The sequence below is a fragment of the Tauraco erythrolophus genome, chromosome Z (assembly GCF_009769465.1).
Source record: "Tauraco erythrolophus isolate bTauEry1 chromosome Z, bTauEry1.pri, whole genome shotgun sequence".
Lineage (NCBI taxonomy): Eukaryota > Metazoa > Chordata > Aves > Musophagiformes > Musophagidae > Tauraco > Tauraco erythrolophus.
In genome coordinates, this window is record NC_141496.1 from 17,603,831 (window position 1) to 17,617,455 (window position 13,625).

Below are 13,625 nucleotides of genomic sequence, written 5' to 3' on the forward strand. Positions count from 1 at the left end.
TGTTTTGTTTTAGGTACAGAAGTTTCTACGAACTTTCCAGCTTAAACTATGTTTATGCTGAAACTGTTACCCTTAAAATATGCCTTGCAGGTTGTCCTGGTTTCAGCTGGGACAGAGTTAGCTCTTCTTTTTAGCAGCTAGAGAGCTCTGTGTTTTGGTTTTAGTCTGGGACTTGGTCTGAGAAGAACGCCGACAGCGCACTGATGTTTATAGTTGGCACTGAGGCCTCAAGGACTTTTCAGCTGCCGTGTTCTTGCCAGTGTGCAGGAGCACAACAGGATAAGGGGGAGCATGGCCGGACAGAGGGTCCACGACTCTCCTTATGATTTGTGCTTAGACTTAGGATTGAGGGCCAAATTGGCCAATTAGTATTCCATATCATGCAGTGTCATGCCCATAAAAGCGAGGGACAGCCGGAAAGAAGGGCCTTCGCTCTTCCGGGACTCTCACTCCTGGACTCTCGGAGTGCTCTCTCTGTCTTGCTCTCTATTTTTGGACCTCTCGCTCGTCCGGGACTGCGGTGTCACGACTTGTCTGTATCGGTATCGTTAATTCGGGACGAGACGGGCCCGTCAAGGGGTGGTGAGCAATGACACCGTACATCACTTGTACATATTTATCATTGTACATATCTGTATATATATATATATGTAGAAGTAGTAGTAAATTGTTCTTATCTCAACCCACGGGTCTCTTTTCCTTTTCTCCTTAAATTTCCTTCCTCATCCCGGGGGGCAAGGGAGGGTGAGTGAGTGGCTGTGAGGAGTTTAGTTGCCGGAAATGCCTAAACCACGACACAGATAATGTCCTTCCTGTCAAACGGTAATCATAAAAAGAAAGTATGATCCTTTACTGAGTGCACGGAAAGAATACATCCTGTATACCTATTTTAAAAGCTAAGTTCCGTTCTTTAAAAATTTAAACAAAGGTGAGTGCAATAAGTATGTGTTGCCCTAGATAGAAAGGTAAAAGGCATGGTGGAAGTTGTATATGGTGTCAGAAGAGAGAAAGTACACGTTAGTGCTAGACGGAGAATGCATTCTTTCGCCCTCAAAACTGGTAACGTCTCTAGAAGTTTCCCCATTTGTATTAGGATGAAATCTGAATCAAGAGAATATATGAAAACACATACAGGAAAAGAGACATGACCTGGCACTCATCAAGGATGTAGCTGACGCAAGTTCCTCATTCTACTGACTCCAATGAAAAAAAGTAATCACAACTAAGGCAGCCCAGTTGTTTAGCAACGCGTTCCTTCCCATTGTTTTGTCCCTCTCAGGCCTACAAAACTCTCCTGTCAAAAACTAATGTCTGCCTTTTCTAATAAAAAAAATAGCCACAGACAACTCCTAGCCGGATCTAGCCCCCATATCTCAAGTATACTGGAAACAGTCCAACGTAACATGACGATGTTGCCCTTCGGTTACAGGGTAATTTGCAGCTCTCAAATCTTTCTTTTTGGTGGCTCATGCAAACCACATTCTACAGCATAACAGGGAAGAAGAGACGAGCTAAGCTTCCAAGCTGATACAAGCTTCACACACCAACAAGCCCTACACAGCCTGATGAAATAAGGAATAGAAATCTGCATTCTTATGCAGAAAAAAGGAGACCTGGAATGTCACACTACTCTGGCAAGAGGCATAAGATGGCTTTTGGGGGTTGTTTGAGTAAAAGGAGGTAATTACACTCTTCTCCCTCTCTGCCTTTTTACAGACATATATAGGTGTCTAAGAAAAGTGGGGTGGTCAGGACAGACTGGCTGCCCTTTCTGGGAACACTGGAAACTGCTAGTAAGCAGCTTCAATCAGTATGAGGGTTTCACCCTACATCTCTTAAAGAGAACTCTTCCTCTATACTTGTTGTTCAAAGATTCTCCAGGATCTGCAGTGCATATTCCTGGAAGACTCCACCAGGAAAACAAATCACTGGTTATGAAAGACTACATGAATATCTGAGTTTTGGAGAATTAAAATATGTTGGCCAAAGAGAAGCTAACATGATGTCCTACCTGATCTTTCTCCTCTCATAATTTGGGGACTGGAAGGATGGGGAGGTAACTACATCACCCCTGAAGACTATGGATTGAGAAAGAAAAGCATCTAGTAAGAATCCTGGGGCAAGGCTCCACCTGAGGCAGAAAAGAGAGCTTTCTGCAACTTGCTGTTGCTGCAAAAAAGCGTATTTATGGTTGGTCCTACTCCTGGAGAATGCTCTAGGTAAAGACTCTAGTCAGCTTCTGGAGGTATAAGAGCAGTTTCTCTAGGCATTCGGCAGGTCCAAGTGTTGCACAACTATGCATGAAACTTGGTAACCGATGGACCTATTCCAGAGCTAGAAATTTTCCTGTCAAGAGGCTGGGAGTAGGAGAGGGAAGTAACTTCGTCTATCTTTCTCCACTTAAAAGAGGCTTCATCTCATCCATTTTACTTTGTAACCAGCTTTTCATTCTTCAAAAGGACTGCTCCAAGTCAGACACAATTTATCTCCCGACAGGTCTACACTTCCTAGAGAAGTCCACATATGTTCCCCAACTTAAAGGAATGCATTGATCACTATCTGTTTGGCACCTCCTAGCAACACAGCCTTAAGCTTTCACACTTAGTGGGATGCCTGACTATTCACCAACATGAAAGAAGGTATGCGGCTGAAGAGATCATCCGAGTTCTTAGTGATGCACATTCATAGGTCCACAAAAATAACGATGAAGTATAATCCTGGCAGCACCAGAAAGTGATCCTTTAAAGCCTTTGTGCAGAAAATGAGCAGATGCCTACTAGATGGTGGTTGCCAGAAGACACCAAACAAAATTGCAGGCACACCAAGGGTAAACTAAATGTGGACAATCACTCACATAACAGGTCTTTCCCAGTCATGTAGCTGGCTCTTAACAGTGAGACTATGTCCCAGAATAATCCTCCATGTGTTACACTGGAAGATTACTAAGGAGCCAGCTCAGATGATACCGTTTTCTGTCCCCCTCTTCTAGCAGCGTACACAGAATGAGGGTAAGATGAGGAATGGGAGTCAACAACTAACAAGGAAAGGAAAACAGATTCAGCTCATAGGAAGGTAAATTAGAGGCATGATGTTTATTTGCCCTACTGATCCTTGAGACACTGTCTTCAGTTACCTTTTTTCTTCCCTTTTTCCCAGAACACTTTCCCATCTGTCCTAACAGTAACTGCTTAATCGAAAGTAGAAAGGAGAGATGGCAGCTCTCTGAAAGAAGGTGACCAGGAAAAGAGAAGGAAGAGAGAAGTATATGTGCTGACATATGCTAAGGCAGTCCTGGTCAGGAGAAGGTAGAGGTACAACAGAAAACAGGGCAGTGGGTCACGGCTTCCAGAAACTACAGAAACTGTCTCAACACCTTTTCAGCCCATGGTAAAGGAAAACAGAAACAGTGCACTGAATCTCTCTCAGCTCAGAAGCCTGAGACTTCTTCCACTTTGAGGAGAAAAAGAAGAAAGAAAATGAGAGAGCCCACAGTTGCCAGGAATCATGAAGCCCTGCACATGGCATGAAGCCATGCAGCAAGTTGGCATGACTGAGTCTTAAACTCCTCCTGCTCCTTCTCTGCAGTCTTTGCACTGCATTCTTCTCCCCCCGCTACTAAAGCCTTCTTAGGGGAACTCTGTCCTCTCTGCTCCAATAACTTCATCTCAGCTCTAGCCTCACAGCAAAATGGCAGTATTCTTCCTCCAAAAATGATGCTCCACGCCTGTAAGAATCACGAGTGCAGGCATTTAGGCAAGCCTACTAAAGGTTGCGAAGGCAGATAATTTTTGAAAAGGACAAGTACTGTACATTGCATGGTGACGTCAGCAGCAAGGTCTCCTCTTTCCACATTCCCTTCTGCTATTAAATGGCATATTGTGTTTTTATTACAACAAATAAAACAACTCTCTTCAGAACTCTGAAAATTTACCGTATTTTTCCTTCACAGAGAAATTATACGGTATAGACTTAATCCCATAAATATCTGAATTTTATCATGAATGCATAGTACTTCAGAAGTCTCCTGCCTGAAAGCTAGGCTTATCTTTTTTTGTCACTTTCCTAAAACCAAGTTGACACAGTTACTTGGTCACACTGAGTTCTATAACTATTTTGTCTTCCTTGTTTGTAATCACAACCAGAAAGTCATCTGCGCAGCTGACTTCTCAATAGTTCCATGTAGTGCAAAGTTTAGTATAATTCACCCTGTCAAAATCCTAAATAACCTCCACACTAAAATTAGCAAGATGACCTGGTCAGATTTTCAGGGATTTGTAGTTCACCCAGTGTCACCAATTAATAGCTGTAATAAAGTATCTGATTAGATTCTTTACAAAGAATGGAGATGATTTTTTTAAAAAGTGAATTGCTTCAAATAATTAACTTGACACTGAAAATATCTTATACATCTTGCCTCATTATTTTGGCAACTTGTCTTATGCAGGATTTTATCTAACTCATAGATATATTGAATATATATAAGTAATATAAATATTTATCCAAGTATATGTAAGTATATATAACATATATATATATAAAGGTAAAAATAAGGACGGAATTAAGCCATAGGAGTTACATAAGCAAGAACAATCAGGGATACTGTGGCAAAGATGGCAGACACATTATTTTTAACAGAAACATAAAATTCAAAGCAATGACTGTAAAATGAGATAACCTTAATCATAATATTTATCAATCCTGCCTTGAATTAAAAATATTTAATTGCTAAGAACGTCAGAATCTTTAGTGCTTTACAATATGGGGTGCATTAAGTTTACCATTGTGTCTTATCTAGAGATTTGGCAACTGCAAATAGCCCATTAGGAGAATAAGAATATTATGTTCAACAGAACTAAATAACAGTGCACGCAAGCACCATGACAAACAGTTCAAATGTTTACGTCAAAGCTATCTCCCCTTAGCAATGCCTAGCACTGTAACATAATAAGAACTTCTTCAAAAAGTGCACGCAGATCAAAGGTTCAAAAAGCTGGTAATGCCTTTTAAGCAGACAGTCTGAATCTGCGATAATCTGACAGCATGCTGTCTATCTCCTTTTAGATGATCACCCAGGTGATCAGTAATTAACTGTGACTTCTCTATTTTTACTATAAGTGAAACCCTACTGTTCAACACTATTGCATTCAAAAAGAATGTATATTTAAGTCTCAAAAGCAGACAAAGTCCAGAGAGAAGCAGCTCTTTTGTTACAACAGTCAGACCACATGTGCAGCTGCTACAAGTAGTAGACTTCATTTTTACCAAATACCAACTCAGTCTATTGAGGTGGCAGAGACAGAACAAAAGTGTTTTATCTCACAATGGGACTATACTCAAAATTAGTTATCCATTTCATTAAGAAAAAATAATTCAAAATAATAATTAGGTGCCAATTTGTTAAGACTTTTATTTTAAATATTTGGCTATGTTGACAAGAATGCAGTTTTTGTTCCAACACAGATCCTGAAAGAATAGGTCTAATAGCCTGCATTAGGGAAGTCTCAGCACAAGCTGACCTGAAACGTCCCAGTCCACTGTAACTTGAAATCAGTATGCAACAAGATACCACGAAGTCATAAGCAGATGAAAAAACAGCCACGTGCAAGAAGGTATTGTGTACTAATCACACTGTGCTGGGAATTTACTGAAACAAGGTTTAAAATAAAGACCTACTGACATATGTGGAGCACACCGAATTTAAACATAAGACAGCAAAAATTTAGTAAAATGGATTTTTGTAGCTTACTGAGATAGGATCTTCAAAATTTAAAGGGCTTATAATAATGTAATGTAAACAAGTATTTAAAATATGAAAAATGTAGGCAAATCAAGTTATAAGGCAAGGTGTCAGAGGTTGTATTTTAGAAGCACACCCAACCACCACGGTATCTTTCACTATCTCCTGCTTCACAAGCTCCTGTTTCCCCTGAAGCAAGTTGTGCAAATACCAGAGATACTGGATATTTGTCCTGCTTCCCTTTCAAACACTCTGTCTTGTTTGGCTTGCCAAAGACTAACTACTCTTAAAGGTGCCATTTCACTAGCTAGCACACAGCGTACAACGCACTCGCGTAATGCACGGTAAGTTCAGCAGCATGATCTTTCTAACTAGGGTGCCTAATAACACCCCATACACTGCTGTACAACCTGCCCTCGGCAAGCCTTTCAAAGGCCAAAGCAACATCTTTACTTGCCAGCAACTATGGGATTTGAACAAGGACTTGCAGGAAGAGTCTCCTCCCTCTTACACTGCAGCACAGAACAGCAGGCTCTGAACCTGAGAACATCCTACTCCTTCAAAGTTGTTTCCAGACACTGCCAAGCGTTTCTAGGCTTTGCTGAACCTTCTTTCCAGCTACAAAGAGAGTTGCTGAGAATGCTTCAGGACTTCCTAATTACTGCTCTCCTCCAGATGTAAGTGAAGCACTGTCTCCATTGCTGCTATTTTAGTTATAAACAGACAGCATGTGACACATTTTGTGGTTCACGTCTACTGAAAGACAAGTGACTTAACTTATGTAGTTGCACTGCTCTGCAGAAGAGGTTGTCCGTGCACGTACAAGCGCCTGCTAAGCCCACTGCAGGGTGACAAAACCTAACCGCAACCAACTACCTCCTGTTTGCTGAAAAAGCTGGAGAAGAGAAAGCAGCTGCAGATAGGAAGATGAAACACAGCAGGGCATGAACTGCAGCCCAACAGCACCAAAGCAAAACAAGCTGAACCTTGAGGCCTCTTGGAAAGTGGCAAATTACTCATTCCAGGAAGTACCTGGCATCCCGAGATTACGGGCATAATTGACCCATCAAATGCTTTGCTGACAGGTAGCTGATTGCTGCGCTACTTCAGTTTTCAAATCCATTTATTAGTACTGCAATACTTGATAATATCACTCTACTTTTTGACATAGTATTAGAAGATGCTTAAATGGTATCAATCGCTGTCATGAGGATTCTGACTCTATTAATGACAACACATGTGATTTAATCTGGTTCCCAAACCCTACTGAACTGAAGCAGGCTACGTTCCATATAATAGTAGTACAATAAATAAAAACAATAAATGAGACTATATTTTATTATTAATTTAACTTCAAAATAAATGGTACTGTTCAACATGAGAGCAAAACCAGGATTTTTACAAACTAGATTTTATGAAAAGCCTAGATGCGCTCAGGTATCTTCCAATCATTGCACTGTTCTGTGAGGAGCTCACCAGACTTCCATGAATGTTCATGGAAAACTAGTTTCAAGAAAAAAGGAATTAAGTTTTACTTTCCCACAACCAACCAAACATTTTACAGTAATCTCTCCAGCCTTGAAGTCCAATGAATTTCCAGGAAAGTTAGCGTTATTTCAAGCAAAATTAATTCTAACCTGTAACACCACCAACTATATGCACAATACAACACAAAATGCTGTCTTCTCTATTCTCTTTCACAATGCTTTTTTTTTCACTTCTCCTCACATTCAAACCCTCACCTCCCTCCCAAGAGCATCTGTGCAATCTCTCTAGCTACGTATACATGTGCCATTCAGAAGTAACAGTATGAGGAAAGTGAATGACGTCTACTCTAAGTCATTGATCTTTCAACTCAGAATTATTCCTGTCTCTCTCTCCTTTTTAGCATCCAGCAGAAATTGTTTCCCACAAGAGTCTAAGGAGCTTGAGTTTGACTGTGTATGTACCAAATACCAATACAAATCATATCTGTTATCCAATGAATGTGCAATGGCAAGCATGAAGCACTGAAAAAAAATGACCAACATACTATGAACTTCGGCCTCAGAAGCCTGGACTGTATGAGTACATATATATATATATGTATGTATATATATAGGAACTAAATCTGTGGTTTTTGAATGGTATTCTGGTTTTCACTTATGTTCAATACTGTCAGGTTAAAAACGGAACATTGGGACACAAATCTATGGACAAAGTATATGTGAGAAGTAATGATGCAGCTGAAAACAGCACAAAGCATTATTAGACGAATCCCACCTAATTCACTTCCTTTGGCAAGGCTGGATGAATTGAGGGAGCAGGGTTTGGCATCTGTTTTCATTTTCTACAAAGAACAAAGTTCTTTATACCCAAACAATCTTTCTGGCTCAAATAAACTTGTCTCGCTTTTATTCTAACATAGGTACAGAAGAAAACAGTTTCGCAGTGACTTTTTTTTCCCCTGCAGCTCTTGTTCTGCAACTGGGTAAAGGCTGAGAGCTTCTACAGAACAGATGGGAGACTTGCAACCCAAGGAAAAGGCTCATAATTGCAAGCATTAATGAAGCTCCATGAAAATAATACAAAATTCTCATTATTACTTCACCACAAATGCAGCACTCAAAAGTTCACAGAAAATGTAATAACAGAGTTATCATTTGCTGAAAGTAAGCAACATTACAAAATATTTTTCAAAAAAAGGGAAGAATGCTCACAAACTATCTTCCTTACTAACTGGGGTAGGTAACCCCAGTACATCTAGCTGTGAGAAGACTTCTGTTTCACAAGGTAATAGGGTTTAGGATGAGCACCCTAATCTAAGAAAATGTACTAAAGAAAGTACAATGCCACTAGGAGACATCAGTCTTCTAATATTCTTTAAATGCACAACAAACTAAATTACACTGGAATTACTATGTTGCTGAAGGTGACATTTAGTAGGATAAGTCACTGAACCAAGACTAGGGCCACCTGCAGATGCTCGTCATCCAACAACACTGCAAGGAACAGAATATCAGTGTTATTGACCAGGCTGATTTCAAATACAAGTCATTATATGCTTCATATCAATATTTTTATTTATTGTCTTTTCTATGCTATCAGTGCACTTCAACAGAAGTAGCTGTAGTTATTTTTCCATATGGACATCATTAGGTATTGTGGAGTCTACTGCAACAAAAAGCTTGTGTAAAAATTAGCCCTAATGAGAAGCTCAGAAATTATATGTAAGAGAATTATTCTGTTGACTCCACATGAATTTCTTAATGGGCAAACATTACAAAAAAAAAAAAGTCAAAAATTCCAAGACCCCTAAAAGAGGCTCTCCATTGTTTCATCATAAATATTGTCCCCTGTTGTTGTGTTGTTTGGGTTTTTTTTAAAAGTAATAGAATTACAATAAGAATGTCAGAAAGCATTGAACTGTTGTTAAAAGAAATAAATCCATATTTAGAGCTTCACACACATAGAAGAAAAAAAACAAAACACTGATACTACATTTAAAGCATCTAAGACAGAATTTTCAGTTACAGTCAACCAGTTAAATATACCTAAACATACGCAATTGCCATGCTCTGCAGCAGTGGCAACTGCTCCCTGACAAAGCTGAGTATATATAGAGTACTGCACCTTCTGTGCTCATTTCAAAAATAACACTTTCAAACAAGCTGTGCGGTTAAAATGAAAATTCTTATGATGAAAAGTAAGACTTTTTCATACGTATCAGCCTTTTCACATGAATGGAATATTTAGTCTGTACTTACAGACATATGAATACCTACCCTGCATTGTTACTGACTGCTGTTATTCCCTTTACTCCAGTCTTCAGTAAACCCCCAATGAGGTTTTCAGGAATCCCACACAATCCAAAACCTACACAAAATAAAAGAAAACTGAATATCTAACAAATGTCATAAAGAACACAGTTTATCATAAGTCTGAGAACATGCACTGTTAAATTAAAAATCTCTTATGAGCAGCATAAGATCCTTAGTTGACTAAATAAACTGACACTTCTGGAAAGAGTTGCACCCTAGTACTGGAATCTCCCAGTCACTAGATACTTCCCAGTTTGGATGAAAGCCATCTAGCCATCACAGGTCTGATCACACACAAATGGCCTTTGGAGAAGGGCTCCAGCACCTTGGCGCTCCTGATGCTTGTCCTAACCACTGTACTAGTTATTCCTCCTTCTCTTTCTACCCAACTAACCTTCAGTCCTTTGCTGCACGTAACATCAAACAGGAGCATCGAGGAGTTCTTCCACATAGCTTAGCCTATAATTAGGTGATAAAAATCTGGGAATCTTAACACTCTCTGGAAGATGTGGAACTGGAAGCACAGTAACCCAGATCTCCACCCAGGCTGAGATGCCTCACACTCCTACCTATTATGCAAGAACCGAATATGCCTAAAATGAAATAAGATGCCACATCTGAGGGGCCTAAGTCTTACGCCAGGCTCCAACACTATGACTAGCAGCATTTCCTTCCGAACCATTCAGCGTCAGATCTTCTTTTGTTCCAACGACAATAAAAAAATATAGTACTTCTTTCTATACGGTATTTTACACATCTCCAGTGACGCTTCCCATGTTTTACAACTTTACATTCCTCCCTTCTTCAGTACTAAAAATCACTCATAACCGATTAAATAGAGAGATTACTTTTCTTTCAGTAGATTGAATAGCATGAAATTGTGGATATCATCTAGAATATTCAAAAGCTCAAGTCACAGTGAATGTCAGGATGACACAGCTTCTTGACTCTTCTGGAAACACTACACATAACCATTTAGTGTAACATAGAGAAGTATTATTTTCACTTCCAGCCAGAAACAGGTTAGGTGATTTGTTCAAGGTCATAGAGACCCAGCGACTAGGCAGATACAGAATACAAAGAGTGTTACCACAAAAACAATCAAAACAAGTTTTGTTTCTTCAGCATATGAAATTACAATGCTAACTTGAAAAAGCTTGAGTTGATTTTCTGCATTCAAGACTGGCACAGGTAAAGCCTAACACCTCACTAGTAGGGGAAAAAGTCCTAACGATTCTTCTGAGGCTTTTTGTCTCTCCTAAGAAACAAACTGGGATTTTCTTACCAGAAGAGTCTGCCTCTCATTAGCAGAGTAGGAAATCACTTCTTTAAAATACCCATACAAGTATATGGATTCTTAAATTAGTTAATATTGAAAAGAAACATGGTAAAATGGTTAAAAGTATCTCATTAATAGAACAAGTGATTGCATCCACGAAGAATTTAAATATTTACCACCAACAAGTATAGTTGCCCCATTGGGTATATCTTTTACAGCTTCAACAGGATCGGTATAAAATTTGGTGTTGCGATGACAGCTAGTAGAAAAATAGCATCCACAAATCTGGAACAATATTAAAAGAAACACGTGAATGAAAAAAAGCATTATATAGTAGCTTTCTAATGATGTCCATCCCTCTGGCTAGATAAAGGGGGAAATATATAAAAAAAAATATTGCTACTGTAAACACTAAACACTGAGGCGGGAGAGAAGTTCAGCTCTTCAAAACAGGACTCCATCAACCACATCACCCATATTTTATAACATCCATATATGTTATGAAGGGCTTAGGCTTAATGTGAGCTGCATCAATTTGACAATATACAAACAGATTTTAAATTTCTGAATTTACGAATGGCTGACAAATTGTGACTTAAGAGATTCACAAATGCAATTCCTCAGCATGAGTTAGAGTAACACCAAGACTACTCTAACCTGTCCATTGCTACTTGTAGCTTCAAAGACATTCAGACACTAAACATAACCAGAAATTGATGAAGCAGAGAGCCAACACCACCACAAAAGTTAAGTGGAGGCCAAGGAACAATAAGAACTACACTGCCGTGCTGCCAGTAGAGTAAGCAGAGACTTGCTTCAACGGAACGAACCTTCGCCCAGTTTCCTAACATAGTCTTACTGCTCTTTGTGTTGTTGAAGAACAACCCAGAATCAGGGGGACTCCAACAAACTGATGAAACAGGGAGAGCAAGAAGGAAATCAATACAAATCCCATCCTGAAATCCAGACTTCACAGTGCAAAGCATTACACAGTAACCATCGTAACTCATCTATTGTATTCTCAGGTCACAGTTACCCTTTTTTTTTTCTTTCTTCTTTAAGTATTTCCCACTAATACTACCCTGTAATAATACTAATCAAGTACTGTCAAGGCACTAGGAGCAGCTGACGTTTAAGTCACTACATTGACACAGTCTCCATAAATTGAGAGTATTTGGAAGTTAAAATACTACCTACTGGCATCTCCACTTCTAATCTGATAGCAGAAGTGAGTTTAAACTGGGAAAGAGAAGAATGAATAAATAAATAATAAACTAGATAATCTACACGTTTTAAAGACAATAGTCTAATTCATCCCTGAAGAGTTGCCTTAAGATCCTGTTACAACCAGCATAATAATTTTTGGCTCAGTTTCAAGATTACACAAACTGCCTTCTTCATAAACTTAAGGCTGCAAGAGCTTATACTGAATATTAAGAAAACCTTTCTGAATAGAGACTTATCTCCTGCTCAATAGAGCTTTGATGGGCTCCAAAAAAAAAATCAGTACGTGGGTCATAAGGAACCATGCCAGCTGAGAAAAAGATCCTTCCCCATGCTCAATTATAAAATTACTATTTCTTTCAGAAACATTTTTCTCATGACAGTAAGACTGCAAAAAGCATCTCTTCTGGTCGCACTGGGTAGGCAAGCAACAAAATTAGTACTCAATGCTGGCAGCCTCGGGAGCCTGAGTACAACAGGGCTACAAGGAGGCATGAGGGCCAGGGCTGGAGGGGGTCCAGGCCAGGCCAGTGCTGAGTCCCTGCATCCACACACAGGAAAGTATTTTAAAGAGACCACGTGGTACCTTTAATTTGATCTTCCCAATTGCCTGTAACAGAGGGGAACAGAGCAGCATGTGTTACATACGTGTGCCTTCCCAGGCTGGATGTCTCTAATGAGGGTATCTGCCCTTCTATACTAAGTATTTTCTTTTCAGTCCCTGTCCCACCCACTCTGACGTTTGAGAGCACACGGTTCAGGGAGCCGAGGTGCCAGGGATCATCTACGCTCCCCTGCACACTAGGGCACCAAGCTGAGACTTCAGGACGTGGCTGCAATTCCAGCAGCTCAGGTTTAAGAAAGGAGTAACATGGAGACAGATGAGCTCATAGAATGATCAACCCAATCTAAGTAAATTTTACAGAAGAGCAAAATATAACTTAGCAAAACAAAGACTGAAAGAGCTATGATTACTTGTCCATAAAGGCATCAGGAAGAGTAAACACAGGCATGAGAAGGATGGTAGATGAGCTGTTTCAACTAAAATTAAATAAGAAAAGCCACAGAAACAATTCTGGCCGAAGAGACAAAAAATTAACTCGGCTGTGGTTACACGTGGGCTGGAAACCATTACATGAGTGAGGTTTGGCAGAAGCTTCCCCCATGAAGAGCAAAGCAAGCAAGCGAGCTAGCTGCACGGCTGAACTCCACACGTTTATGAATGGCAGGCAAGAGGCAGCGCGGCTGCCAGGGAGCTGTGCTCACTGGCCTGGGCTCTCCCTGCCTACACCTGCAGCCCACCTCTAGGAAAGTCCGACGTGGTGAGGACGAGATCGAAATACACTCTAATATCTTGTAACAGTACTGCAATTTCAAATGCAGGGGAAATTAAAAAAAAAAAAAAAGGAAAAAAGAAATTAAACCTCAAAGCCAAACCTCCGGGCCCGCTTCCCCAAGGTCACCGCATCCCAACCCGCCGCCCCCGGGACCAGGCCTGCCCCGAGGCCGCCCTCTGCCCCCCTCCCCGCCTCCCGCAGCGCCCGCGGGCCTCCTTCGGGCCAAAACCGTCACGTTCACAGAAAAG

The 13,625-nt window shown here is 40.2% G+C and overlaps 1 protein-coding gene across 1 annotated transcript in view; it reads right to left on the reverse strand.

Moving 5' to 3' along the window:
• Positions 1-13,625, reverse strand: part of OXCT1 (3-oxoacid CoA-transferase 1) — an 85,829-nt gene that overhangs the window by 71,794 nt on the left and 410 nt on the right. Inside the window, exons 2-3 of the mRNA XM_086629021.1 lie at positions 10,993-11,101; positions 9,502-9,592 (exon numbers count right to left, since the gene is read on the reverse strand). Of these exons, the coding sequence (XP_086485147.1) occupies positions 9,502-9,592; positions 10,993-11,101 (200 nt within the window). The remainder of the gene's footprint in view (positions 1-9,501; positions 9,593-10,992; positions 11,102-13,625) is intronic.